General features: G+C 57.5%; 2 protein-coding genes across 5 annotated transcripts in view; both read right to left on the bottom strand.

The window, feature by feature from the left end:
- Positions 1 to 2,609: 2,609 nt before the first annotated feature.
- On the bottom strand, positions 2,610 to 10,757 carry CABP5 (calcium binding protein 5). The gene is made up of 6 exons (XM_039868619.1): positions 10,255 to 10,757; positions 8,912 to 8,942; positions 8,271 to 8,414; positions 7,213 to 7,322; positions 5,061 to 5,208; positions 2,610 to 3,155 (listed from the first exon to the last, which is right to left on the bottom strand). The coding sequence occupies exons 1-6, from the start codon at positions 10,315 to 10,317 to the stop codon at positions 3,130 to 3,132; spliced, it is 522 nt and encodes a 173-aa protein (XP_039724553.1). The 5' UTR covers positions 10,318 to 10,757; the 3' UTR covers positions 2,610 to 3,129.
- A 2,595-nt stretch (positions 10,758 to 13,352) lies between these two features.
- Positions 13,353 to 25,577, bottom strand: part of LIG1 (DNA ligase 1) — a 25,495-nt gene continuing 13,270 nt past the window's right edge. For all 4 annotated transcript variants that reach the window (XM_039868604.1, XM_039868603.1, XM_039868606.1 and 1 more), the window contains exons 13-28: positions 25,327 to 25,493; positions 24,847 to 24,923; positions 24,020 to 24,111; positions 23,744 to 23,843; positions 23,021 to 23,106; positions 22,288 to 22,403; positions 21,335 to 21,430; positions 21,008 to 21,118; positions 20,559 to 20,630; positions 17,839 to 17,983; positions 17,650 to 17,732; positions 16,298 to 16,450; positions 15,451 to 15,504; positions 14,814 to 14,957; positions 13,716 to 13,808; positions 13,353 to 13,583 (exon numbers count right to left, since the gene is read on the bottom strand). In XM_039868604.1, the coding sequence (XP_039724538.1) occupies positions 13,500 to 13,583; positions 13,716 to 13,808; positions 14,814 to 14,957; positions 15,451 to 15,504; positions 16,298 to 16,450; positions 17,650 to 17,732; positions 17,839 to 17,983; positions 20,559 to 20,630; positions 21,008 to 21,118; positions 21,335 to 21,430; positions 22,288 to 22,403; positions 23,021 to 23,106; positions 23,744 to 23,843; positions 24,020 to 24,111; positions 24,847 to 24,923; positions 25,327 to 25,493 (1,673 nt within the window). In that variant the 3' untranslated portion in view covers positions 13,353 to 13,499. The remainder of the gene's footprint in view (positions 13,584 to 13,715; positions 13,809 to 14,813; positions 14,958 to 15,450; positions 15,505 to 16,297; positions 16,451 to 17,649; positions 17,733 to 17,838; positions 17,984 to 20,558; positions 20,631 to 21,007; positions 21,119 to 21,334; positions 21,431 to 22,287; positions 22,404 to 23,020; positions 23,107 to 23,743; positions 23,844 to 24,019; positions 24,112 to 24,846; positions 24,924 to 25,326; positions 25,494 to 25,577) is intronic.

The following is a 25,577-nucleotide window of genomic DNA, read 5'->3' as shown; positions in this document are numbered from 1 at the left end:
AGAGATTTTAGCCATCCAGCCTCATTCAGTACCAATCCGATTGTCAGATTAGGAGGATGTTTCATAGACACGCGAGAAGCCTGAGGATTTGACGGTGGATCTTTCCCGCTTCAGCTCCGAGCGGCCGGAGGATAAGTCCTCACCTGATGGCGATGACGCACAGAAACGCCACAGGAAGCACAGTTCTCCCTTCCCCAGATCCCTCGGTTCCATTTTGACCTCTGCCTCCCACGTTCTCTCTCCTCTCTGCAGTCGGTCTCGTCAAAATGCCCTGCGATGGATGGAGTTCGAGTGGTGTCTCCAGACACCTCTTCGACCGAGGGCGTGCCCAGCTCCAGCGAGTGCCGTCCGCAGCCAGCCTTCTGTGGCCAGTTCCAGATCAGAGCTGTCCTCAGCTGCACAGTGGCCTCTGTCACCCAAGGCCATGCCCTCCCCAGGCCAGTGCATAATAGGCAGGGGCGGCCGGAGGGCAGGTTTGAAAATCCGGCCATTTCAAGCCAAGCGAGAGCCTTGTCAAGGGCCCCTGCGGGTTTGGCTGATGTTATTATTGAACGTGCGCTCCACTCAGTTCAACTTCCCCCTCTGCCTGATCCCAGCTCCTTCCCCAGGTGTTGGCCCAAGGACACAGAGGACACTGCTTGATAAACTTATCCACATTCATCTCCTCCACCCCACAGAGCAGGCGCCCTGGGACCCCGACATGAGGCAGCCCGTCCACCAAAGGCCCTGCCTGATTCAGCCACCCCCGTCCACCTCTCCTCACAGCTCACCACCGCTCCAAGTTATCTTCCTTGGAGCATCCATCCCGATCTAAGCTTCTCCGAAGCCATTTATTTCTGTTTTCCCTTCACTCTGTACGATAAGCTCCAAGAAAGCAAAGACCTTATCGCTGGGCTGTCTCCAGGAGCCAGAATAATACCAGGCTCATAGCATAGACACGTGCTGTCCAGTGCAGTAGGCGCTGCCCACGCCAGGCTGTTTATATGTCACCGAAGTAATTCGTGAGCTCGGTCAGTTATGAATGACATGTGATTAACCTAATAAAAATAAAACAAAATCCAGCTTCTCGGCCTCACTTACCACATTCACCACGCGATAGCTGAATGTGGCCGGTGGCTGCCGTAATGCACGGCACAGATCTAGAACATTCCCATCATCACGGAAGAAAGAGACTATTGAATCGTGTGGCTCTCGACGATAAGCCCCTCGAGGTCATGCACCCCATGATCGCTCAAGGTCCCTTACCGAGGATACCGCCAGACACATAGCAGGGACTTGGCAAATATGATACCAACGGGGTCAGGGAATGCCCGGATGAGGTGTGTGGGGTGGCGAGTGTATTGATGGGGTGGGATGGAGGTGACCTTTGAAAGGTGACCTGGATTATGTCACTCCTCCACTCGAAGCCCTGCAGGATCCTCACAGACCGGCATGATGCAAACCCTGGTCTCGCGCTGACCCCTCACCGCCCACCCCCCTCCAGCCACCCTGGTCTCCTTGCTGTTCCTCCCACACTCCAGCTACTCAGGGCCTTTGCGCTCACCCTACACCGTGTCCCAGACGCTGTCCCCAGACACGCCCCCGGTGCACTGTAAGCGCCCCGGTGTCTCTGTGGGGTGAGGAATCCACCCACTCCCACGACATCTCCAGCCACCTTTCTACTCTGCTTCTCCCCGTATCCATTACCACCTTCTCACGGTCTAAATGTGATTACGTTTGCTCATTGATTTCGTTCCGTGGCTGCGTCGTCCATTGCAACAACGGAAGCTCCTGGGGTCTGAGGTTTGGGTCTGTTTTGTTCACCATTCCAGCCCCAGGCTCAGAAGGGAGCCTTGCACGTGTGGCGAATGCTTCAGACGTGGCTGTTGGATAAGTGAAGGGTGGAGGAGGGGAGGAAGGGGGGAAAAGGGAAGGAAGGAATACAGGGTAGGAAGCTCAAAATAAAATCGTCTCAGGACAACGAAGAATGACAAAAAGGAGCGGCCGTGATCAGGGCTGAGGAAACACGTGATTCTGGTTCCATCTTTTTACATTGAAATTGCATGAAAGCGAGGCCTCCGAGCCGCTCTGCCCGCTCCTCCACGGAGCTCAAAGCGCGAGAGCCTCGCGGGAGGGCACGGCCTGATGGCCTGAGGACATTTGGGACGCTGAAGTGTCCCACTCATAGGAAGAGGTGAGGAGGGATATACGGTTCCAGCTTCACAGCGCAGGTCCTGTCGGGATACGAGTCCTCTGTCTGTCTGTCTCTGTCTCTGTCTGTCTCTCTCTGTCTCTCTCTCTCTCTGTCTCTCTCTCTCTCTGTAAGATGACATTTTACGGGGGATTAATTCCCTGGGGATCAGCTCGCCCTAAACCTCGATAATCCAGATTTGTGATTTAATTCGGTGGCCTGAGCATCTTACCCAAGGAAAAGGATGTAGGAGGCCAGAGAAAAAGGAGCAGACTGTACTTCCAGGAAATCAAGAAAACGGAGTAAGCTTAGGCTATTTTCCTTTTCTTTCTTACTTTCTTTTTTCCCCCCTTGACTTGTAAAAGGAGTTTATAGCCTTAAATTTTTTTTTTTTTTTAAATTGCGGTATGATAGACGCACAAAAACAATTTGATGAGTGTGGAGATAAACACATCGTCGAAACCATCTTTAATGAACCATCTCCAAGTCCAGTCTTATCAAGAACGCTGTGCCTCACTGTGTCATTGGCGTGTCTGCCTCTTACGAGAGAAGGAACCGAGGGGTTCGAAGCCAGGGGAGTGGGAAGGGCGGAAGAAAGACTATGTGCTGAACATTCTGAGTCTACCAGGAGCAAAAACTAACTTGACCCGAGACAGAGCTGGGGAGAGCCTGGCAGGGCGTAGGGACTTAGGGTTCCGTGAAGTCGACAGATGTCACTCGTCTCTGGAACGTCCGGAGCGGCGATGGGACGCTAGTCCAGTCACGTTTCCACGTGTAGGTGCTTCTTTCTTTATCTAGTCCTAGAGATGTGGCTTCTCCCTCACCCCATCAGGGCAAAGCCGGGGCTTTTCGGTCCGGTCACCGCACGCCCTCCCCGGCCCTCCTGGGGGATTCGGTCCTCCACGAGCGCTCCATCCACGTTGCCCGGGTGGGGAGTGACTGGGGCTTCCAGAACCTTCTCAGCGAGACATCATCTTCACAAACTCTGCAGAGAAAAGTCCCCGGTGAGGCGTCTGTTTGTAAGAGCAGCTGACGTGACTTTTTTTGAGTCCTTACTATGTGTCAGAAACCACTGGTGATCTTTGGGAAGTTAACTGTCCCCTCTACGCCTTTATCTACCAATGGGGATTTACTTTGTATAGTCAAACAATATAATGCCTATAAGACATAGTAAGTGTTAAATAAATAGTAATTACGGGTGTCTGATTTCATCTTTCCAACTGGTCCTGGAGGAGTAAGCACTATTTTACAGATAAGCAAACTGAGGCCAGCGAGATTGACCAAACGTGCCTGAGGTCACACGAGTGGCGAACCCTGGAATGAACGCAGGTTGTACCTAACTTTGCTGTGATTCCAGATGAACTTGGTGGCCCCACCCAGGTCTGGAGGTCAGTCTGTCTGTCCCCTGCCCTTACCTGTGGTGGGCCTGAGGCTCTGTCTCCTCAAATATCTATCTCCCACTTCCTCCAGGTCTTCAGTGATGCCCACTGCACACCTGAGCCTGGCTGGATAAGCAGGCATCCAGCAAACATTTGCTAAGTCGCAGCCATGCCTCGGTGACAAAGTACATCTGTGAGACTTCCCGGCTGGGACCCATACACCCAGCTCAGGGTGAAAGAAAGTTCTTTTTTTTTTTTTTTTTAATTAAAATTATTGGTGTGACATTGGTTAATAAAATTATATAGTTTTCAAGTGTACTGAAGGGACGTTTCTGAGCAGAGGTTGCATGGAGCGAATTCCCAAGGGATGGATAAGATTTGGAAAGGCGTCGATGACACGAGAAAGTGGGGTAAGTGGAAGGTACACCAGGCAGAAAGGGAGGAGGCTGGAGAAGGCAGAGCAGGTACCAAGTGCCAGAACATAAAAAATCAGAGGGTGGCTGTAGAAGACACAGCTAGTGGTGGGCGGGGTGGTGGGGTGGTGGGTGGACCATTGGATCATGGATGACCTTGAACGTCAGACTAAGAATTTTAGACTTTGGTCTTTAGGCAGCAGTTCGATGCTGAGACTTTTGAACCAGAGAGCATTACAATTTGAGCTTGACATATCCTATTTACGTCTCCCACAGAAATGATCTCCACGCCCATCCACGCGGGACTCCAATCTTGATTTACCCAGTTGTTTCCGTGTTGAACTCTGGGCTAGGAATTGGGGATTTCGTGATGAAAGGTGGAGTGCATGACCTCGGAAGGGGACAGGCTATAAACCCATGTCTGCTGGCGTAATGTCATGGACCAAGACTGCTGCCGGAGCATGTGTGGGTGCTATAGGGTCACAAACAAGGACGCCAAGCCCGATACGAGAGGTGGGGAACACCTCCCAGGGGCATAACTAAGAGTCGGCCGGGGTATTCCAGGCGGGAACGCCGGCGTGAGTGATGACAGGGAAGGGAGCTTGGTGCATGATTTCTTTAAGTTTTCTTCAAAACTTTGGCAGAAAGGTGCCATTACCACCCCCATTTCACAGATGTTAAAACTGACCCTTAACTCGAGTAAGTGACCAGGAGAAGGCCACAGGAGATGATCCTGAACTTGAACTCCATGAATCTGACCCCAGAGAGTCCCAGCTATGAATCAGTCTCCTCGCCTTCTGAGGGGACGTTTTGTTCCTATGACGAAGGCACCAGGGGACAAGAAGGGGCGGGGGGTGGAGGGGATGGAAGTGAGTCCTGCCTGAGCTCGGGTAGCAATGGGGACAGAGTGGTCCAAGGAGCAGCCGGGGATAGAAACAAGGAGAGGTAAGAGACACCGAGCTCTCTGAAATGACACGGGCAGAAAGGGACACCACAGAAACATTTCCAACACCCGCCACCCAGCCTCGAGCTGGGGAGGAGTGGGAAGGAAGGGTTGACTTGGGGAATCACACGGGGTGTCGGGGCTGGAGGCGTCACCTTCAAAGTCAACGGTGCCATCTCCGTTCACATCGGCCTCACGGACAACCTCGGAGATCTCCCGAGGGGTGAGCTTCTCTCCCAGAAGCCTTTGCATGGCCTGCTGCAACTCTCCCAGGGTGATCTCACCGTCTCCGTTGGTGTCAAACTGTTAGGGGCAGAAGAGGGAAACGCGGGTGGCCCTTGACCAACGCGGCAGCTAGGGGCACCGACCCCCGCGCGGTTGAAAATCCACCTACAACTTTTGACACCCCCAGAACTTAACCGCTAATGGGAAGCCTTACCGATAACATGAACTGTCAGTTGACACATATTTTGTGTGTCACCTGAATTCTATACCACGGTCTCACAACAAGGTAAGACTAGAGAAAAGAAAACGTGATGAAGAAAAACCCTAAGGATCAGCCACGAGGTTTGGCGAATGGTTGCACGTCTCTGAAAAATTTTCCAATGTGTTTACTAAAAAAAACTCGAGTGGACCCACATGGCTCAAACTCATGTCGTTCAAGGGTCAGCTGTATTAGCAACGACGGGGACAATAATAATGATAATAATAACAGCAGCATTTATCGATCACTTACTGTGACTCAGACGAAGAGCTTTTGTGTACCACCCACGAGAATGGCAGCTCCTTGAAGGCACGTCATGTTGACTGCCTCGTTCACTGCTCCAGCTCAGTGCCTCCCACATGGTAGGCACTGGATAAATAGTTGTTGAATTAATGAACTACCTGCAAATCTGTATGCTGCATACCCTAAACCAATCTACTGGAAAGTCTCGTAGGCTCCACCTGCAAAATATATCGGGAGCCAGATACCCTTCTCCAGCCATGCAGATGCTAACCCGGCTCAAGTCACGGTCATCTCTGGTTTTGATTATTGCGACAGCCTCTGATCTGTCCCTCTGGCTCCCATGTACACGGCCCATCGTCCACGCACCAGGATTCACATTCGCATTTGATTGAAAACAAATCAGACCTTGTCACTCCCTTGCTTAAAATCCTCCGTGGCTTCCTATCCCACTCGGAATAAACTCCTGATGCCGCCCCATGACCCACGACGCCCACGTGGCCGGGATCTGCCTTCGGCAGCTCTGAGATCTTGTTCGTTTCACGCTGCTTTCTCCCCAGCTCACACTTCGCCAAGTACCCAGGCTTCTAGCTCTTCCTCAGCCCACATGAGGATTTCCCCAGAGCAGCGTAAGATTTTTGCTCGAAAAAGGAAACTCGCATACCCAAGTCGTTGCAAAAATCATCGCATCGAGTATTGGCTTTTAAATGGAAACCAATTGAATTGCTAGTCAACTGGATATACATAGAAATTACATAAACTTAAGTAAAATTCATCAAAATTAGATACAATTAAAAATTCGGTTCCTCCGTCACACCCGCCACCTTTCAAGGGCTCGACAGCCACAAGGGACCGGCGGCTACTGTCTGGGACAAAGCATTTCTGTGACCACAGGAAGTTCTGCTGGACGCTACAGCTCTAGAGAGACGGTCCCACAGCCAATGCGTGGGGATCTCCCTGCATTTCGAACCCACGTTGGCCCGCTGCTAGAGTCTTTCCTTCCACATTCTACACTTTTCATTGTTTTTGTCTCATAATCGAAAGCTCTCTGAGTGAGGAAATCCTTTTACCAGGGGATAGACGTGAATCCAGCCAGTCCCCACACCCCTTCCCTGAGCCTCATGTTTTAAGCATCTCTACAAGTGGGTTAAACCACACGATCTCTTTGAGTCCCTTTCCGGGACCTCAAATTCTCGGATTCCTTCCCATCGTAAGCACGAAGCTTCGAGGTCCTCGTGTGTTTTGGAGTTTGCGGGATCTTGGATAAGATTTGTAATTTCCACGAGCCTCTGTTTCCACATATGTATGATGAGGATAAATGACTACTGACTCATACTCTTATTCATGAGGATTACGTGCTCGCTTCGGCAGCACATGTACTAAAAACATTTGTGAGGGTTACATTAGATAAAATGGGTAGAGGAACTTATCCACTGCAAGTGCTTGAGACATGTGATTTTCCTTCCCTAGAAAGCCCACCACAGCTAGAGAAACCTCGGTTCGGGTGGGTCCTATCCACGACTGACGACTAATCATTGACCTCTGGGGTCTCCTTTAACCACCTCCAGCATTATGAAACTCACTTCCTTGAAGGCATCTCGCATCTCCTGGACGCCAATCATCCCAGCCGTTTCTGCAAGCAATTTTGGGGTCATCAGCTCCACAAAGTCGTCAAAGTCTACACGGCCACCCACTGAGGGAGGAAAAGGCAGGTCTAGTGAGATTCTGTTGCCCCAACCCTCCACTACCTCACCCACCCTCAAGTCTGTTCAAGAAATAGATCTGCACCAATCTCTCTGCCTCCTGAGAGCTTTCTCTCTCAGCTCAAGCCCTCTTGTTCCCAATTTGAATAGGGGTCGATGGACAGAAGTAATTAACTGTCCGTATGACCTGGAGCAAATCTCTTAATTGGTTCAGATCCACGTTCCCTCATCTGTACATCTGCAGAAGCGAGAGTATGAATTAAATAAACACCAGAGTCTCTTCCAGATGTGAATACTATCACATCCTTGAATTCGACCTTGTTTACTCAGTAACATGCCCAGAAACAAATCTAATAGCAATTTAATCCCGGCTTCCATCTCAAAATCTGCTCTGGTCACCATCTAAAAATACCCATCCATTTTGCGACACCATTCATCAACATGAGCTCCAAGTCCAAGTTTGTTTCTAGCATCAAATACAGTTACAGTCTTATGCTCCACTGACGAATCTTAGTGGCGAGAGTAATAACCTACATTTAATAAGTGTTTCCTAGAGGCTAAGACTTTGCCTTCATTAGCAACTTTATCCCTTCCTTTCTACAATCCCGCAAGGTAAGGAAGGATGTCATTTTCACTTGATGAATGGGGAAAATTGACACTCAAGAGTGGAGATTAATTCCACTTTTCAAAATGACCACAAGTAATAAATAAGAAAACTGGGAATTGAACCCAAATCTATTTCTAAAAGTCACCCTTTTAACCGCTCCAAGTCCTGCCTCCCTAAGTATAGTCTGAACTGTTTCCTCCCAGACTTCTAGGCCCTCTTACCCTCTTACCCTTAACTCCAACTCTACTCTCAACCTCCAGATCCTTCCAAATTCCACCCTTAGCCCACCCCTGACCCTACTCATTCTCTCCGCTCCCACCCCCAGCCTCACAGTTCATGCGGATTTGCTGGCCCAGTTCGGTCAGTTCCATCTCCGTGGGCATGTAACCCATCGTCCTCATGAGGTTTCCCAAATCTTTACAAGAGATGAAGCCATCTCGGTCTTTGTCGAACTCAAGGAACGCCTCCCGGAGCTCTGAAAGTCAAGAGGGAAGAACTTTGGGGGAACCTGAAACAGCCAATGAGGAAGAGTGGCATCCCTTGAAACCATCAACGAGGCACACGCTAGAGACTTTTTGGAGGGGCACACATTTTTAAAAACGTGTTAGCAAGAGGAATGATTCCTGAGACCTCCAAACGGCAGCACCAAAGTCCTTTCAGTTCCTGGGTGACGTTATGGGAAACTTTGAAACCATCAAAAGAAAAACCGACAGTTTTCGATTCATTCTAAAGCTCATGTGTCACTCCGGGGTCTCCGAGACACTTGGGGATGGGCGTGCCTTCTAAGTACTTTTGGGGATACCCCTGCCGCCGTGAGACAGGGTCCCACAAAATCACAGTTGAGTGGAAAGAGAGAGCGATGCAAAATTTTTATGTGAGAGACTTTACACCAGAACGCACGAAGGGACAGAGAGCAAGAGGTGGGTGGGCGGCGACGTGGGGACGTTAGGGAGGAGGGAGGGAGCGCGTTACCTTCGATCTCGTCTTGTCCCAGCGGTCTTTCCTGGAGAGGGATGAAAGGAAGAGGGAGCTGGAGAGAGGGTCAGGGATTCCACACCCAGTTCTCCCAACGCACCCCCTTTCCTGTTCCCCCATTCCCGCTCCCCAGCCCCTCCTCCCACTTCCCGACTCCCACGCCACGGTTACTTGCTTCCCACCCTCTTCTGCACCCCTCTGGTTTCCTCTCTCCCATCCCTGAATCTTGATTTCTCTCCTGGTTTTCTCAAAAAGACATCCGTGCCACCGTGCCGGGGGCAGCAGCCACGATCGTTCACCCCTCAGAACTGCCCCGCGAGGTCGATCCGCGTATCATTCCAATCTCGTGTAAGAGGAAGCCGAGGGACAGAGAGGTCAAGGAACCTGCCCGAGGTCACACAGTTTATCGGTGGCAGATCTCCTCCCCAGGCAGAGACATGAAATCAGCGCCCCCGTCAGGTGGCACAGCAAGTCGGGCGCAAGGAGCGCCGGGATTTGAATTCGGGGTTCCTGACGCTCAGGCCAGACTTCTTTCCCCTACATCCTACCCACTCTCCCCAGCTGCCTCCGCCCTTTCTGCCGAGAGCTAGAATCTCGTCGCGCGGGACCAGCGTTCGGTGGCATTCAGACGCGGTGATCTGAGCCAGCACGATCGGTTCCTAAGACCTTTAAGAATTTCCAGTCACCGTCGCTGCCACCCACTCTTGGACACGCTGGAGGGTCAGACGACTTCGCCACGAGGCATGACATCCCGGCAACTTCCAGCCTCTGGCCTCTTTCACCCGTTACGTCCCTTGATCCTAGAACCTTTCCCCGAGCCCCTCATGTTCCCGAGCCCCTAAACCCCCTCCCTCTTTTTCTTCTATTTTTTGGGGGTGATTTGAAGCCTAGGAATTAGAAGCACGCCCACTGGCATCCAACAGAACTGGCCCTGCCACTTACCGATTGCGTAAGCTTAAAGCGAGGGACCTCACGACTCAGAGCCTCAGTTTCCTCATCCGTCAAATGGGAAGGAAAGTATTCCCACCCTCGCGAGTCGCTCCGAGGACTGGCACTCGGAAAGCAGAGCCCTTGGCACGGGGCTGCGTGTGCCTAGCGATGGCTTAGTAAGTGGCAGCTACCGTTACCATGGCTGTCGTCATGGCCACCAGGACGGGTGTCCATGGAAAACCGTGATGACGGTCCATGGCGACATCATCCTTGTCTCCCCTTGCTTCCCCTCCTCCATCTCCCCGCGTTCGCTCCCGACTTCCCGCTTCGCCCGCGTGTCCCCGCCGAGCTCCGTGGCATGCCACCGTCCCGGCTGCCTTCGCCCCGCCCGCCCTCTGTCCCCGCCTCACCCGCTGTTTCTCCGCAATTCCTTTCCTCAAGAAGATGCAGGCGGGGCCCATGGGGACCTGCATGGGGGTGGGGGGGGCGGGGCTCGCCCGGCACCAGCGTCAAGACGGCTCCCCCTCCTCCCCGGCCCCTTGGTGGTTCGGCCTCCTTCTCGCCTCTGTCACTTCTTTGCCGACTCTTCCTGCCTCTCTTGGCCTCTCCCTCGGTCCCAGGGTCACAGAGCTGTGACAGCTGGGTTGGAAATCTCTCCTGGGGTTGGGGAGGGATCAGAATCGTTGCTGCCGCCCCATCTGGCTCAAGGGAGATGGGAGGGGAGCCAGCTTCAGGGACTGTGACCTTTTATCCCCAGAATGGAATTGGAAAAGTAGTTTGAGAAGTGGAGATTAGAGCAGAGGGCACGTTGAGTGCTCGCTCTAAGCCTGGCCTCTGCTGGCCGTGGGCACGTGAAGAGGGAGGGGACATGGCCCTGACCTCTGGGTACTTCGGGAATGCGCATCCATGAATGGGTCGTGAGGTTCGCGTGACAGCCTGCCTCCAGCAAGCGGGCATGCACGGTGGTTGACAGGGAGGGGTGTTTGTCTTCCTCTGCTCTTCCTTTCCCTTCCTTTCTTCCTGAAGATCTTGGGGGAAGTGGGGGCGGTGAGGAGCAAGGTAGGCAGGCGTCCACGCCGATGGAGGGCTCGAGGAGAGTGACAAGTCATGGCAGTGTCAGAACCCAAGGAGGCGATGGGGGTGTCCGCACTGGGCATAGAGGAGGGGCCCGGGGGCCTTTGCTGTGGGGAACCAGAACTCGAACGGGGAGGGGGAGCGAGGGGGTGTCCCCACACAGGGGCCGCGTGGCCCGGAGGGGCGGCCTGGGGTAGGACCATCTCTGCGAAGGTGGCATCGCCTTCGCCCAGGGTGAGGGTCTGCACGAGGACGCCCGCTCGGGGCGGGCAGCACGGTGTGCGGTGTCGAAGCCAGACCAGGCGAGAGAGGTCCCCACGGGGGTGGGGCGGCAGTGGAGAAGGGAGATGGTCACACGCGGGGACCGTATTAAGGGTACAGGAATCGGGGTTCTGTTGGACGGGGGCGTTATTCATACCGAGAGGGGAAAAGTCGAGTGAGCTCTGTGGCATTGGCTGGAGCTGGAGGCGCTGTGAACACAGTTGTCACTGGGCAGGGACGCTTGAACGTGTATTCTCGAGCTGTCTAAGAGGACACAGAAGCGGTGGCACCCTGATCCTGATGTGAACACCTCTCACGCCCAGATCTTGTGTCCTCAACACCATTCCCCACGAAAAGGAACCAAAACTCGAGAAACAGCTGATCCCACGTCTGGAGCACAAGTGTAAGGTGAGCCTCAAGCATCCCGCCGTGCCGCAAATCGAAAATATGCTCAAGGAGTTACGGGGACGCATCAAAAGAACATAGAGATCAGCTTGAAAAAGTTCCACTGGCCATATCAGGGGCAATTTGAAAATCGAAACGAATAATAAATTCTATAGAATCACATAGAAAACCAGGAGTCCATACCCATGGAAATGAAAAGTGGAGAGTTTGATAATATTTGCATAGCTCAAAGTACCTCCTTTAGAGTAATTTCAAAGGACAGGGGAACCAGGCAGAAGCCATCAACCAAATGATTGTACTGAATGAACGTCGTCGGTAGCGTGACAAACGGAAATTCTGCGTTTCGATCGCATGCGGTGAGGAGTTACGGCTCCTGCAGACTGCCCCCCCCCACACACCCCCACACCGGCGTGGCAGACAGCGGTGTGATCCTTCACTCCCAGACCCATGTCACCTCCCTGCCTGGGGATGACGCCCCACATCCTCTCAGGGGCACATGGGGCTCTCGAGAGGCACTGTCGTTGGCGGCTGACCATGCAGAGCCTCTGGCAGACGGCGAGGGCCAGTGCCTGGTCCTTCGTTTCCTGGATGGTGGGGGGACCTAGGGATTCTGAGTTTGTCATTCTTGTGCCTTCGTGTCCCCATCTGTTATACAGGATAATAAAAGTATCTACCAAGAAGGGCTGTCACGAGGGTCTTTTGCGAGTGAGGACGTCCTGCCCAGGCCTGGCAGAGGGACAGGGCAGCCACGGCTGCTGGGGAGGCGAGTCTGCAGGACGCTGCAGGGGCGTGGGGAGGAGAGCATGTCCCCGGCCCAGCTTCCCTCGGGGGGACCCAGCTCCACACCTGAGGGAACTGTGGGGCTCCACGTGGAGCCAGACTGACATGGGGACCCCCAGACACACAACATCTAAGATCTAACTGAAAAGGTATTACTGGGCCTTAAACGTTTTACTTGAACTTGACAAAAATGTATGGACACCCATTAGTTTGCCAGTCCCCTAAGGTAGAGCTTTCCGTTAGGAACTTTAAGCTGAGAAGCAAAAGCCATTTTGACGGTGGCATAATCGCCCCGTCCCCATGACAAGGAGCCCAGTTAGGCAGCTGCTGCCTGTGGCTCCCTGGTGAAGCTTGTCGGGGTTACTTTCTCTGTGGCTCTCCGGGCTCATTCCTCATGATCGCAAGGTGGCAGCTGCAGCTCCGACCATCACATGTGGAAGGGAAGGGCGGCCACGACCGATCTCTTTTGATTGAGAAAAATAGAACCGACCACCTGTCAGGCATTGTGCCAGGGGCTGGAGAATCTGAGGCCAGGCTGGTCACCGGGTGGTGGGTGACAGAGCTGGGAGTCTCACACAAGTCATTGCACTGTCTCCCAAGAGGACGGGCCCGGAGCCAGGCTGCCGGGTCGGACCCCTGGTGCTGGCCCTCCGGCTGCAGCCCCGGCTCCCTGTCCTCAGCTGGGACAGCACTGGCTTGGCTACGCCGCTAGGAGGCGCGGCGAGTCTGAGTTTATGAGTTTACTACATTAGCCACGGTCCCATGTAACAGCTACTCCGCAAGGGGCTAAGTGACATTTATCTGAGTCTTCAGTCATGGTGGCTACGGTTCTGGCGCCCGGTGGCCATCACGCTGCACAGGCCAGGGGTGGGGCTATGGAAGTTCTGTCGGATGCTGGTTTAGGCCATTCCTGGCACACTACCACACGCTCCCTAAGTGTGAGCTGTCACAGTGTGCCCCAGAGCCTGCACAGACCTTGACACAGAGGTGTTCAATAATTATTTATTGAAAAAAATAACTAAATAAATCCCAGACCCCGGCTGAACCCACCCGCTCACACACGCGCCACACGGCCTGACTGCACACCAGACCTGCCACCAGGGAGGCGTCCCCCGCCCGGCCCGGGTGGCGGGGCCTAGTAGAAATCCTCCGGGTCGGACTCCGAGTGTGAGCCTTGCTGGTTCTGAACCTGACTCTGCTTCCTGTACAGAGAGGCCACCTGGGGGAGAGGCAGGCGCTCATTAGTCCCGGGGCTGCCCCCCACCCCTCCACACCGCTCCAGGCCAGAGTCTACTCCTCCGAGCTGGCCAGGAAATCGCCCCCGGGCAGCCATCCCTTCCGAGGGCCTCACCTGGGCACTGGTGGTGGCCTCCTCCGGCTTCTTGTCTTCGCGGACGCGGATGAACCGAGGGAAGCGCAGGGAGACGCCCTTCTCGCTGTCCACCTGGGGAGGCGGGGTGGCCATGGGTCCCCACCGACCCCCACCTGTAAGCCCCCGGCTCCTGACCCACACAGTGGGGGTGGGGCGGGGCAATGGGCTCCCGTAAGGGCTGAATGAGGTAATAACGAGCGTGGGAATCGAGCGCTTAGGAAATGCGAGCTGCGGGGCTGACACGGACACTGTCACTAGGGCCGAGGGCTAGAGCGGCCGGGACGCGGACTCTGGAACCAGGAACCAGGCCGCGGGGCTCGAATCCCGGGTCCCAACGCCCAGGAGCCGTGAGGGCCCAGGCCACCCAGCTGGGCCCCCTGGGGCTCTGTCTCCCCCTGGCTGAAATGGGGCCCTTCGGCGTTTCTGTGCGAGGACTAAATGAGTGTACACGAGTGACGTGTCCGCGTCACATAAACGCTCTGTACTCACTGCCCCCGGCACTTGCTCCCTGGGGTCCCTGACTCTCTAAGACGCAGCAAAGTGAAAAATTCCAAAAAAGAAACCAGATTCAAAAATAGGAGTTCCACCTTAAAATGGAAGTCTGCTTCTCAGCAGAAACGCTAGATGCTGAAGGGTGGGAAGGAACCTCAGGAACATTTTAAATGCGCGATGTCCCGCTCCTCGGAAGGAGGAAGCTAAGAGCTGTCCTGCCCCGATCTTTTATGGAGCCGCTAGTGAGAGAAGGAATTTTGAATCTCTGTGGCATGAAAATTAATTACAGTTGAGAGAAACGCAGCAGGAAACGTCCTCAGCTTTTACTTAAAAAAACTGCGTTTTCAAAATCCCCTAAGGGTTGAATTGTGAGAGTAAAGGCGGCAATTTCACTGTTTTCTTTTTAGTCCTGGGGAATTTCTTCTTAACAAAAAGAAACTTTCGACCCCATTAACTGACTCCCAAATAAACCCCAAGCTCAAGTCCTCCTGACGGCCGCCCAGGAAGCGCAGCCGTGCCCAGGCCCCCGCCCCGCGCCCCTGGCTGGAAGCCTCGGGAGGGGCCGCTCCAGGCCCCGTCACTCACCAGGCCGCGGGCGGCGGGGTAGATGGGGGACAGAGAGAGGTCGGCGCACTTGACTTCCCACACGGCGCTGGGCTCCAGCCAGTGGTCGGGGGCCACGGCCCCGTCCGCCCGCACGTAGGAGCGTGGGCTGGGCAGCACCAGGGCCTGGGGACGAGGGGCTCAGAGGTAGGGGCTGGGGAGCGAGGGGCTGGGGGAGACACGCAGCGACACAGACACCCCTTAGAGTCCAACCCGGGGAGCAGAGGGAAGTGGAAGATGGAAGAACGAGGGACAGAGCCCCTGGGAGCTGAGACGGGACGCTGGACACTAACGGAGGCGGAGAGAGGGACAGAGGCCTGGGCGGGGGAGGACCAGGAACAGCAACGCAGAAACACCGCATCACGCCCGAAACACCTGTGACCGTGATGACAAAACTCCATCTACGAGGGGCCCAGCTAGCACCCTAAGGACTAACTAGGGGATCCCCGCAGTAGCACCCTGTCCCCAGCGGCTGCGGCCGCGAGCGCAGTCACCAGGCTCCGTGAGCGGCGTCGCGGGCCAGTGGCCGGCAGAGCTGGGGCTGAGCCCGGCTCCGCTCTGAGCCCCGAGCCCCGGGCAGCAGGCTGGGCCGCTCACCTGCCGCTCACCCACTGCTCACCTGCAGGCGGTGGTGATGCTCCTCCAGCGCTTCGTCGCTGAAGCCGGTTCCCAGCTGCGGGGGAGGCGGGCGGTCAGGGGCTGGGCGTGCCCAGGCGGTATCCATGGAAACCACGGTGGAAGGAGGGGGGCTCCCAGGCGGATGGGAGCGAGTCCCCCGCGGCGGGGGCGCCCCCGCCCCTCGTCTCCCCCGGCCCCGACCTCCCGCCCGGCCCGTGACCAGGGTCATCACAGCCTCCACGCTGCCCAGTTTTCCTTCGCCCCCCACGGCAGTTGAGGCTAAAGTGCGGCGCGTGGGCGGGGCGGCCTCGAGGACAGTGGACGCCGGGCAGCGCCTTCTGCACCGAGGCAGCGCCCTGGAACCACGCTCAGTAAACGGCGTAAAGTGGCGACACCTCCGTGAACCTGACGCCGGAATGGACCGAGCCGTGACGCCGGCCCACCCGCCGCCCAGCACCCAGTGCCCAGCGCCCAGCACCGGGAACGGTCCCAGCCCGCCGCGTGAATGGCCGCGGTGCCCGGGGCTCCCGCAGCCACGCCGTGAGCAGGAGGCCTGAAGCGCGCGGCACAGACTGCTGCGGGGAGGGAAAGCCTGGGCCCCTAATGACACCTGTCCCCTCCCAGACTTCTCATTCCGTGAGAGAAAAAGAAACAAACCCTTCTCTCAGTTAAGCGGTCGCCATCAGAGCTCAACCCTTAACTAACACAGCTTCCTACATCTTCCTATGTGAAGCAAGAGTTACCTGTAGGATCAGAAAAAGTAAATAAAAACTAAGAAAAAAGCTACTGCGGCGGCGTGGGAGGTGGGACGCAAGAGCCCCCGGGCCAGGCCCGCCCCGGGGCCGCACCTTGCATATGGCCTGCAGCTCCTCGCTGTCCTCGTCGTAGGCGGCCAGGAGGAAGCCCCCGTAGCGGCCGGCCCGCTTGCCCCGGCCCAGGTAGGCGCCAATCACCACGAGGTCCAGCGTGTCCCCCACGCCGTCCAGGTAGTCCTTCTTCAGCTGGGAGGAGGGAGGGCAGGGCATGAGCGGGGGCGGGGGGGGGTCTGGGCAGAACATCCACACACAGAGCTGACTGTAAGGATGATGGCCACCGTGGGGGACGGGACACTGAACGGGCCTCCAGGCCTGCAGAGAGGTGACCACGATGGGGAGAGTGGGCGACCACGGGGAACGCCGCGTCCCCCTTCCCTCGCCGTGGAGGCACGGCCACACGCTTCTTCGCGGAGGACTTCCATCACTCCTTCCTGAAACACTGAGGAAGTGCCACCACGCGCCAGGCAGGAGCCCGGACCCGAGGACGCACGGTGACCGCTAAGACGAGGAAGGTCTGTGGCCTCGCAGCCAGCCGCTCAGTCTGGGAGAGGAGACGGACTGTATCACACACACGCACGTGTGTGTGCACATGGTTCACTTACAGCACACACCGTGACACCGCGCTTTGCTGCCTTTATGACACTGCCTTTTACAGCAGCGCTTTTACACACACACAGGAATCCAGCCAGCAAGCCACGCCAGCTCCATACGATCATCTTCCACTTAACCATTTACGCGTAACCCACCTCTGCGGCACTTACCCCTTAGCCACCACAGGAGCAGGCGAGGAGCCTGTCTTGAAATGATATTGCCGGACCACTGTGACTGGCTGGCAAACCCCTGAGCTGATTGCCCAGACTTCCAGAGGAAGGCTTGGGCTTACTTCCTGCGTGGCGCTTTTGGCTGGCGACCCGGCCGCCGACCACCCTGACCTCACCACCCCCAACACACGTGAGCCCGCCCCCTTCCTCACGGCCTTTGCTCATGCCGTGCACCCCACCGAGATGCTCGGCTCCGGTCTCCACGTGGCCAGCCCCTCGCTGCCACCCGTGTCTCCACCCAAACATGGCCTCTGGTGAGGCTTCGCGAAGCACCCAGAGCATCGCGGGACCCATGCGGGCCCGAGCCAGTGTCTCCTTCACGGTGCTCGCGACCACGTGGATCTACCCCCGCCTCCCCCGTGTGCTGGCTGCCCGCCCCGCCCGGCTGGCCCTCTAGCCAGGCGGACTCGCCCAGGGGAGAAAGCGGGGACGGCTGCGAGGCGGCGGGGGGCGAGAAAGGCTCCCGCACTCATCTGGGGTGAAGTGCGGGGCCCGCAGCCCACCGCCCTGCGGGGGAGACTTCTGGACCGAGGGATCCGTGGGACGGCCGGTGGGGACAGTCACCTTGAGCCAGTTGTGCGACCTCTTGGCGATCTCGTAGGTGGCGTCGACATCCAGGGTCTTCACCATCAGCCCCTCGCAGGAGTCTGAAGGAGACAGAAGTGAGGCCCCGGTTTGCCGTGGCGCACGGCGGGCGGGGGGCGGGGCGGCCGCAGGCAGGGGCCTGGGCGGGGAGCGGGGCGGTGGCCTCACCTCTCACCGACTGCTCCAGGAACTCGGCGATCTGGTCCGTGTCCTTGGTGTCCAGGGAGGTGGCGAAGACAAACTCGCCCTCCGTCTCCATGAAGTTCTCCCGGAGCAGCTGCCGGCGTCGGGAGAGGGGCTCACGCACCAGGGACTGCGGGGACGGGGCGAGAGGGGACGGACGTCATTGTGGAAAGAGAATAAGCCCCTGGACAGGACGCAACACGGTCACAGAGACAACGCCACAGCGGAAAGCCCCGAGGGAAAACCATGCGACGGGACTGAGAATTCCAAGAACGGTGCGGGTCAGCGGCCAGGGCGGACGCCGTTCTGACCCTGGTGACCTCAGGGGCCTTAGACAGGGAGCCACGGCCCCGCTGGAGCCCGAACAGACTCTTGTGACTCTGATGCCGGTCCCTGTGCCAACACCAGCTGGACAAAGACAGAGGCCGACGACCGCCACGTTCTAATGCAGACGTGCCCCTGAGGATGTTTTCTATGTGCATCCGGGGCCTGTTCCATCTCTGCAAAGTGCCTCAACAGCCCTGAGCTCATTCATGCCCTTTGAGTCTCGATCCATTGCCAGACTCTATCCTAAGGGAAGATTCTGAAATAAAGGTGATGATCCCAGTAATGACAGAAGCAGCAGCGAAAGGTCCTGGCCGCCCACTCCGTGCATTTCAACAAGTGATCAGTGAAGGAATCTAATGAAGCATTTCAGCCGGTCTTTTCCTGAACCAAGTCTTCGGAGCGCCATACAGCACATCTCATTCAGATCTGCCACATTTCAGGGCTCACCCACTATGCGGGGGCTGGTGGCTGCCACACTGGGTGGCACAGCTCAGGTGACCTTTCGGACATGCTCTTAGGTATCTACAGAGAGATCCACGGTTCAGAGTTGTCGTTTGCCTGAGGTCACCGGCTGGGATGTGTGTGGTTGGGCTACAAAGCCAAGCCTGACTCTGGGGTGTCTGCACACTGCAACCACAATGGTTGTTCCCTCATCTTTCTGTACGAAATGTCACTGGAAGGATTTTATAACAGAAACAGACCGTCGATGGACAAGGCCTAAACGTCCCCCTGGAGGGCTAGCAGCAGGGGCAGCTCACAGCCGCCCCTGAGAAGGAACCAGCCTCAGAACGGCCTGCGGCAGGGCGGGGGAGGGGCCAGCGACACCGAGCCGGGCGGAGTGGACACCACGGAAGAGATCCAGAGCAGCGGGATCCGCTTCCCGCCTGACGCGTGCCCACGCGCAAACCCCGGCTGGACCACAGATTTTGAAGCAAAACACAAAACCAGACAGACGTTAGAAGCAAAGCTAAGTGAAAGCTTTAGAATCCTAAGAAAAGGATGACCTTTTTTCCTTTTTGTTTTTAAATCCTGGGGATGAAGATGCATTAAAGGAAAAAATGATAAATCTGACTACGTAAAAAATAACGGTTAAAAAATAAGTTCTATACAGCCGAAAGACCAAAAAAACAAAAACAAACAAACACCAAAGAAAGGCTATTTGAAATGCTCGTGACTCGAAGGACACAGCAGAGTAGGGACCATCAAAACGTGAAGAAAACACAGAGCATTTGGTATCTGGTATCCCCTCCTCCCGGAGATCCTGGGAAACAAAATCAGAATTGCAATGAACTTCATAGAGCTACTTTATGAGGGTGAATGCTGTTTTTCACTGGCCTCGCAAGGTGATGGTTCAGGCGCTGGATGCATTTTAGCACTAGGACCATGACTGGCTTCACTGGTCCTGGCAAAGGACCACGGAATCCACCTCCTCAGAAACTTTTTCAGACAGAAGGACACCAAGAACCCACCAGACAAGTCACAAGTGGGCGAGTCACAGAACAGATGCACGTGGCCCACGAGTCTGAAAAGACACTCCACTTCGCTAGCAAGTGCGAGGGGCCAGCTGTCACTCTTCAGCTACTAGATCGTCAAAGATCATCTGGGATGAAGATGGTGGTGGCAGTTAATCTCGAATGCTTCCATGTGCCCGGGAAGCACAGCCACCGTGCCCCACGCCCGGGACCACTTGACCTGCCTGTTACAGACGGAGCAGGTGCTACCGTTAGGTCTTTATCACGGGTAAGGAACTGAGACGTGCAGAGAGCCTGAGTCACTCGTCGGGGGCCACGTGGCTATGAGTGGGGAGCGGGGTGCGAAAGCCGGAGGCCTGGCGCGGATTCTTAGCCCGCGCCCACCCTGGGGCGGCGGTTCTCAAACTCTTCAGTCTCGGGACCCTTCGCACTCTTGAAATCGACTGAGGACTCACTGCAAAGAGCTTCTGAGCACGAGGGTTACATCTCTTGGTATTTCCATGTTAGTGACACAGTATTAATAGTATCACGTTCACACTAACTGTATTAAGAGCGAAAAACCTCAAATACATTAATTCACTAAATAAATCAAATCCAATATGTTAACCCAACCTTTCTTATGAAACGTCTACATTTTTAAAAAATTATTTTGCATTTTTGCAGGTTCCTTAACATCTGGCTTAACAGAGGCTAGACTCCTACATCTGCCTCTGCACCCGGATGGCTGCAGTATGCAAAGAAAATCCGCCTGACACAGATGTGGGTTTGGAAAGGGTCCTGGCCTCCCAGCTCGACGACAGGGCAGAGTCAGAAATGAAACTCAGGATGTCAGCTCCCAGGCTCACAAACCCCCAAAACCCTGCCCAACCCCTGCGGGCTATGCCCGGAAACAGAGCCGGAACTCACCTCTCCATTGAGGTAGATGAGGTCAAAGGCGTACAGACACACCTGCACCTGGATCTCCGCGGCGTCCACCTCCTGGGTTGGGGCAGAATGGACGGCAGGGCTTGGGGGAGGGAGCGGGGCCTGGCTGGGTCCCCCCACTCTCCCCTTTGTCAGATACTCGCTCTCCTAGTCTCTCTAAGAGCTGACGGTGGTGACGGCACACAATTCTGGCCAGTGAGAGTTAACAAGGTTTGCTAGGGTGCAGGCTGGGGGGCTTCTGGCACAGACCTTTCATGATAACACAGAGATGTAGGGAACTGGCTCCTCCCCTGTCCCACTCGGCACTCTGGGGCGGGAATGTAACAGCTGGAGCTGGCGGCCATGCTGCCAGGGCCAGGAAGGATGCACCCTGGAGCCTGGGGCTGGGGGGCGAGGGAGGGCGGGACGGCAGGCGGGGAGGCCCAGGCGACCTTGCGTTTACGGGTGGTGAGCACTTGGAACGGCTGGATCTGCTTCTTCTCCCGGTCCCAGGCCACAGCTTCGGCGTCCAGGATGAAGGACGTAACGGAGGGGAGTTTGATCTGAAAGGCGCAGGGGAGACCTGGGCTGGTGAGGAGTGGAGGGCGTGGCCAGCACACAGGGAAGCCAGCCTCCCTTGTCCTGTGGCTCTCAGGTCCAGTGATGGCCCAATGCCAGAGACACGTACGGGCAGACTCCATGCAGGGCCCCACACCGAGGTGGCCTGGACCGCCTGGGCTTCTGCCCCGGGAATAGCGATGCGGGTGCCAGGTGCCCACCTTGGGGATGCGGCTGATGATGTCGGGGTACTTCCCGGTATTGTCTTCCTGATTCCTGCTGAAGATCTTCACCTCCCCGCCTTCCAGGAGGTGGATCTGTGACAGCGGGGGGCGGTGGGGGGAATCAGAGCCTGGTCCACCCCAGGGGCCCCTCCTTTCTCTTATGATGCCATTTTCACTGGGAGAAGGTTCCAGAAGCTCTGAAGAAGGAACTGAGCGAACCGTCTCCATTCAAACAGCACCTCCCACCCGTCTGTGAAAGCCCCGCCATCTTTTCCTCGCCCCCAACCCCTCCTCCCATCATGCTGAGTATGGATGTGCCGAGCCGTCTAGATGGTGTCAGGCTGCTAATAGCTTCCTGCCTTTTACTGTTATTTTAATTCAGTCCAGTCGCGGGCCCTAAACAGAGCTACGTCGATGCCACCGGGCGTGTGCGTCATCTGGAGAAACGGCTGTGTGTGAGACGTGAGTGCACGACTGGAAACACACGCGCACACACGTTCCAGCCGCTGTCACTGTGGTAAACCATTCCGTGTTTTTCTCGCAGCATGTTCTGAGGATCCACCCACGAGGCCAAGCGTCAGCGGCCCCACAGGACGGCGCCATCCACGCCTGCTCACGCACCCCCGGGAGAGGGACACAGATGCGGCTCCCCGGACAGGCTTCCGTGACCGCCCGGGACACACGGTGCCGCCACGATGACGAGGCCTGCGCGGGACAGCACGCAGCCAGCACCAGTTGCTCCTACGGCCGAGTCAGGGCTTTGATTTTGTCAAATAAAATCCACTTTCAGACGAGTCGGCGACATGGTTATTTTCACGCACCTTGCACAGGGCTGGGGACTGGGCCCCAGGAGACGAGCTGCTCTGAGCCGGGGTGACCACCCCTGCCCCGCTCCCTGGCACCTCCTTCTACCCCTCTGACCTGCGCCCCGTGACCAGCGCCCCCCTCACCTGTGCCCTCTGCCCATCATATTTGTACTCGCAGGTGAAAGCCGCCTCCTCAAAGCGCTTCAGGACCTCGCCGACGCCCCGGGTCGGGTGGGCCAACATTGGCTTCAGGGGGACCCCTGGGATGCGGGGGAGAGGGTGCATTAGGAAGGATGACGGCAGAGGAACTGCCCATCGTAGAGACTTCTACCTGCACGCAGGAGTGCCATGTGCAAGGTCTGGGTGACAGTCTCACAAGGAGTCTGGTTGTCCCCTTTGCCTCGACTCAGAGCGTAGAAAAGAAGTATGAACTATTATGTACGTTAGGGTGACAATCTTGGGAAGACGAGGGGACAAAGCAGAAGGAACCCAGGTCCCTGGGTGATCCCTGGAGCAGAGCCCAGCACCCTCCCTGGCCACCTGCCCTCCTCGGGACTCTTGCATGTTAAGAAAGAGATTGTCTGGCCTGCCCCACTGCCTTTTGGGGCATCTGCTACAGCAGCTTCATCTGTACCCCAACTAAGGGGTGGGGGACTCCAAGGAGAACTGGAGTGGGTCCGAGCACCGGGGAACAGGATTCTGCCCTGGGGGACAGAGGTGCCCGCGGGTGCCCCAGGAGTGGGAACCCGTCCAGCCACCTGGAGGGCAGAAGCCCAGGCCAGGAGGAAGGGAGGCCCGGCCCCAGCTCCCACGACCCAAGCCGGCCGTGCACAGGGTGAGGCTGCAGTCGGACCTCGCAGGGCCCGGGGGCTCGTACCTGGACTCAGCCTGCAGTGCTCCGGGAGCCGCTCCAGGCCGTGCTCCAGCAGCACAGGGACAACGCGGTCCAGGTCAGGCACCTCGCTGGGGGTGGGGATGGGGGGAGGAGGGAGGACAAGGTGTGTCGTTCTTCCCAGAACTCAGGCAGCCCGGGTACTCTAACCTCTGGCTGCAAGATCTGCTTGTGTCTGCCTGTCACCTTGTCCCGGATCCCCTCCCTCCTCTCCCTGACCCGTCGCCGTCTCTGCTGTCTGTCACGGTCCTCCCTCAGCACCACTATTCATCACTGTCTCCCGCGGCCTGGCCACCACCCCCATCGGTCATCTTGAGACCAGGGTCTCTGACTGGGCCCCACGGCAGAACCACTCAGGATGTGTTAGCAACGACGGTGACGTGCGTTCCTTCGAGGCTGGGCCACCTCACCTGTCTGGGGTGGGCCTGGGAGCGAGTCCGTGCGTCAGCCACCAGGCCCTCTGCGCGTCTGCTATGGCCTCTCCGCACGGGCAGCCCCGTCTGCTTTCACCTGCCGCCCACATCGCTTTGCCTCTGTCCATCCCTGTCACTGACCCTTCACTGGGCACCGCCTTCCCGACCTTCGTCACCATCCTCGTGCCCAGGACCGACCTTATCTAAATCAGCACCCTGTGCTGTCACAGCCCCATGATGGTCACTGCCTGCCGGCCACCGGCCCCTCTGACCCCCGCCCGGCCCCGGATCTCACCAGAACGTTTGCTTCAGGACCATGCCTTGCTCCTCCAGCCACGTCTTCCTGGCCTCTGCTGTCCTGCCCTTCCCGGCATCCACCACGGCTGGGGGGAAGCCTAAGACAAGACCCACCTGAGGTGGCTCTGGGCAGCCTGACCCCTCAGCCACCCCGGGATGCAGCGGGTGATGGGGTGCACGGCGCGGGGTGTGACCTCGGCAGTGGGGGCAGTGCCCTTGGGGAGGCGCCCGGGGGGTGGGGGGAAGGGCACCAGGATGGGACACAGGGGCTCACCTTGCCCGGGGGGCGTGAGGCTCACGGCCTGGGCGAGGGCGGCCAGCACCGACTGCTCTGCCAGCCCGAGGCGCAGCCGTCCGCTCAGGGCTCTGGGGGAGAGAGACGAGGGCAGCGGGCTGCCGCACGCCTGTCCGGCCCTGCCCTCTACTCCGGGCTCTGCCTCCTCTGGTGTCCCCCAGCTCGACCCCTGGCAGACTCCCTCCTCAAAACCAGAGCCACCTTCGGAGCCGCAAGGGACCCGAGACGTCGCACGGCCCCACGTAACAGGTGGGGAAGCTGAGGCTAGCCAGAGAGTCACGACCACCGGCATTTCCCGGGGGCGGCTGGCCTGGAACCGGAGCTCAGCCTGCCCCACTGGTGCCCGCCAGTGTGAAGGTCAAGGACCTGTCCCCAGCAGGGGCCTTGCTCTGAGCCAGGGACCTCGAGCGCCAGGCCTAACGTCCCCGTGCCTCTGGCTCCCCTCCCGTGGGCCACGGTGAACACACCAGGGCCCGCCTCGCGGAGCCACGGAGAGGAACTGAGGGGCGAGGCGTGCGGCCGGGCAGGGCGCCCAGGCGCTCCGGGACGGCAGTGGCTCGTCTCCGCTGTCACGGCCACCGCCTGCTCCTGTGCTATGCTGCCCGGCGCAGGCCCAGGCAGCCGTGACGGCGCCCTCCACGCACCGGCCCAGGACCCTCCCCTGGCAGCTGGCCCGAGAAGGGACATCCCCTCGGGGCCGGACGCTTCGCTCACGCTGCTCCCCAAGGGGCTCGGGATGCCAGCAGGGGCCCCGCTCCCAGCCCTCCCTGCTCGCACCCCTCCGCGCCTCACGGCCGCACACTCACCTGGCAATGAACCGGGCTTCCGAGTGGCGGCAGGCAACAAACAGGCCTTTGATGATCTCTATCTTCTTGGCTGTGGACTGAAGAGGTGGGGGACAGCGGTCAAGGCCTGGGGGCAAAGGGAAGGGACACCTCCTCCCTGCCATCCCAGCCACCTGGGGAGTTGACACCCTTGGAACACCAGCCCCATGCGCACAAGAACCAGCTCTCCTGCCCGCCTCCGCCCCTCGCTTTATGCAGCAAATGACTTGAGTCCTGTCACATGACGGACACTAGCTCAGGTGCCAGAATCCCGAGAGAAGGGCCCCTCAGTCCTGAGAGCGGGAAGCAGGGAGGGCAGCCCCGCAGCCCGCAGCGGAGCTGAAGCGACCCGGCCCCAATCAGTCTGAGTGGACGTCCTCTCGCCACACACACGGCTTTGGGTCCCCGAGGTGAGGCGCAGAGGGTTCTAGGTGCTGGGGCGCCCCGCCCTGCCCCACTCACCGCGCTGCCAGTGAGCCGGGCGATGTCCCGGAATTTGGCGAAGACCCCGGAGGCGGTGAGGGTGGGCGGGGGCAGCATGAGCCTCTGGGTGCTGCGGCTGTTCTCAGCCACCAGGCCCACGTCACCCTTCTCGGCTGCCTCAGCCCGGACAGACTCGAGTTGCCGACCTGGGGGTGCGGAGAGCCGGGTGGTGAGGCTGAGGAGTGTACCCCGTCTCCCCCCGACTTCAGCCCCGGCCCCAGCTCCTCCTC

Source organism: Pteropus medius, unplaced genomic scaffold, assembly GCF_902729225.1.
Source record: "Pteropus medius unplaced genomic scaffold, Ma_sr-lr_union100, whole genome shotgun sequence".
NCBI classification, from domain to species: Eukaryota; Metazoa; Chordata; class Mammalia; order Chiroptera; family Pteropodidae; genus Pteropus; species Pteropus medius.
The sequence above is the reverse complement of the archived record's forward strand: the minus strand, read 5'-3'. Positions and strand labels throughout refer to the sequence as shown.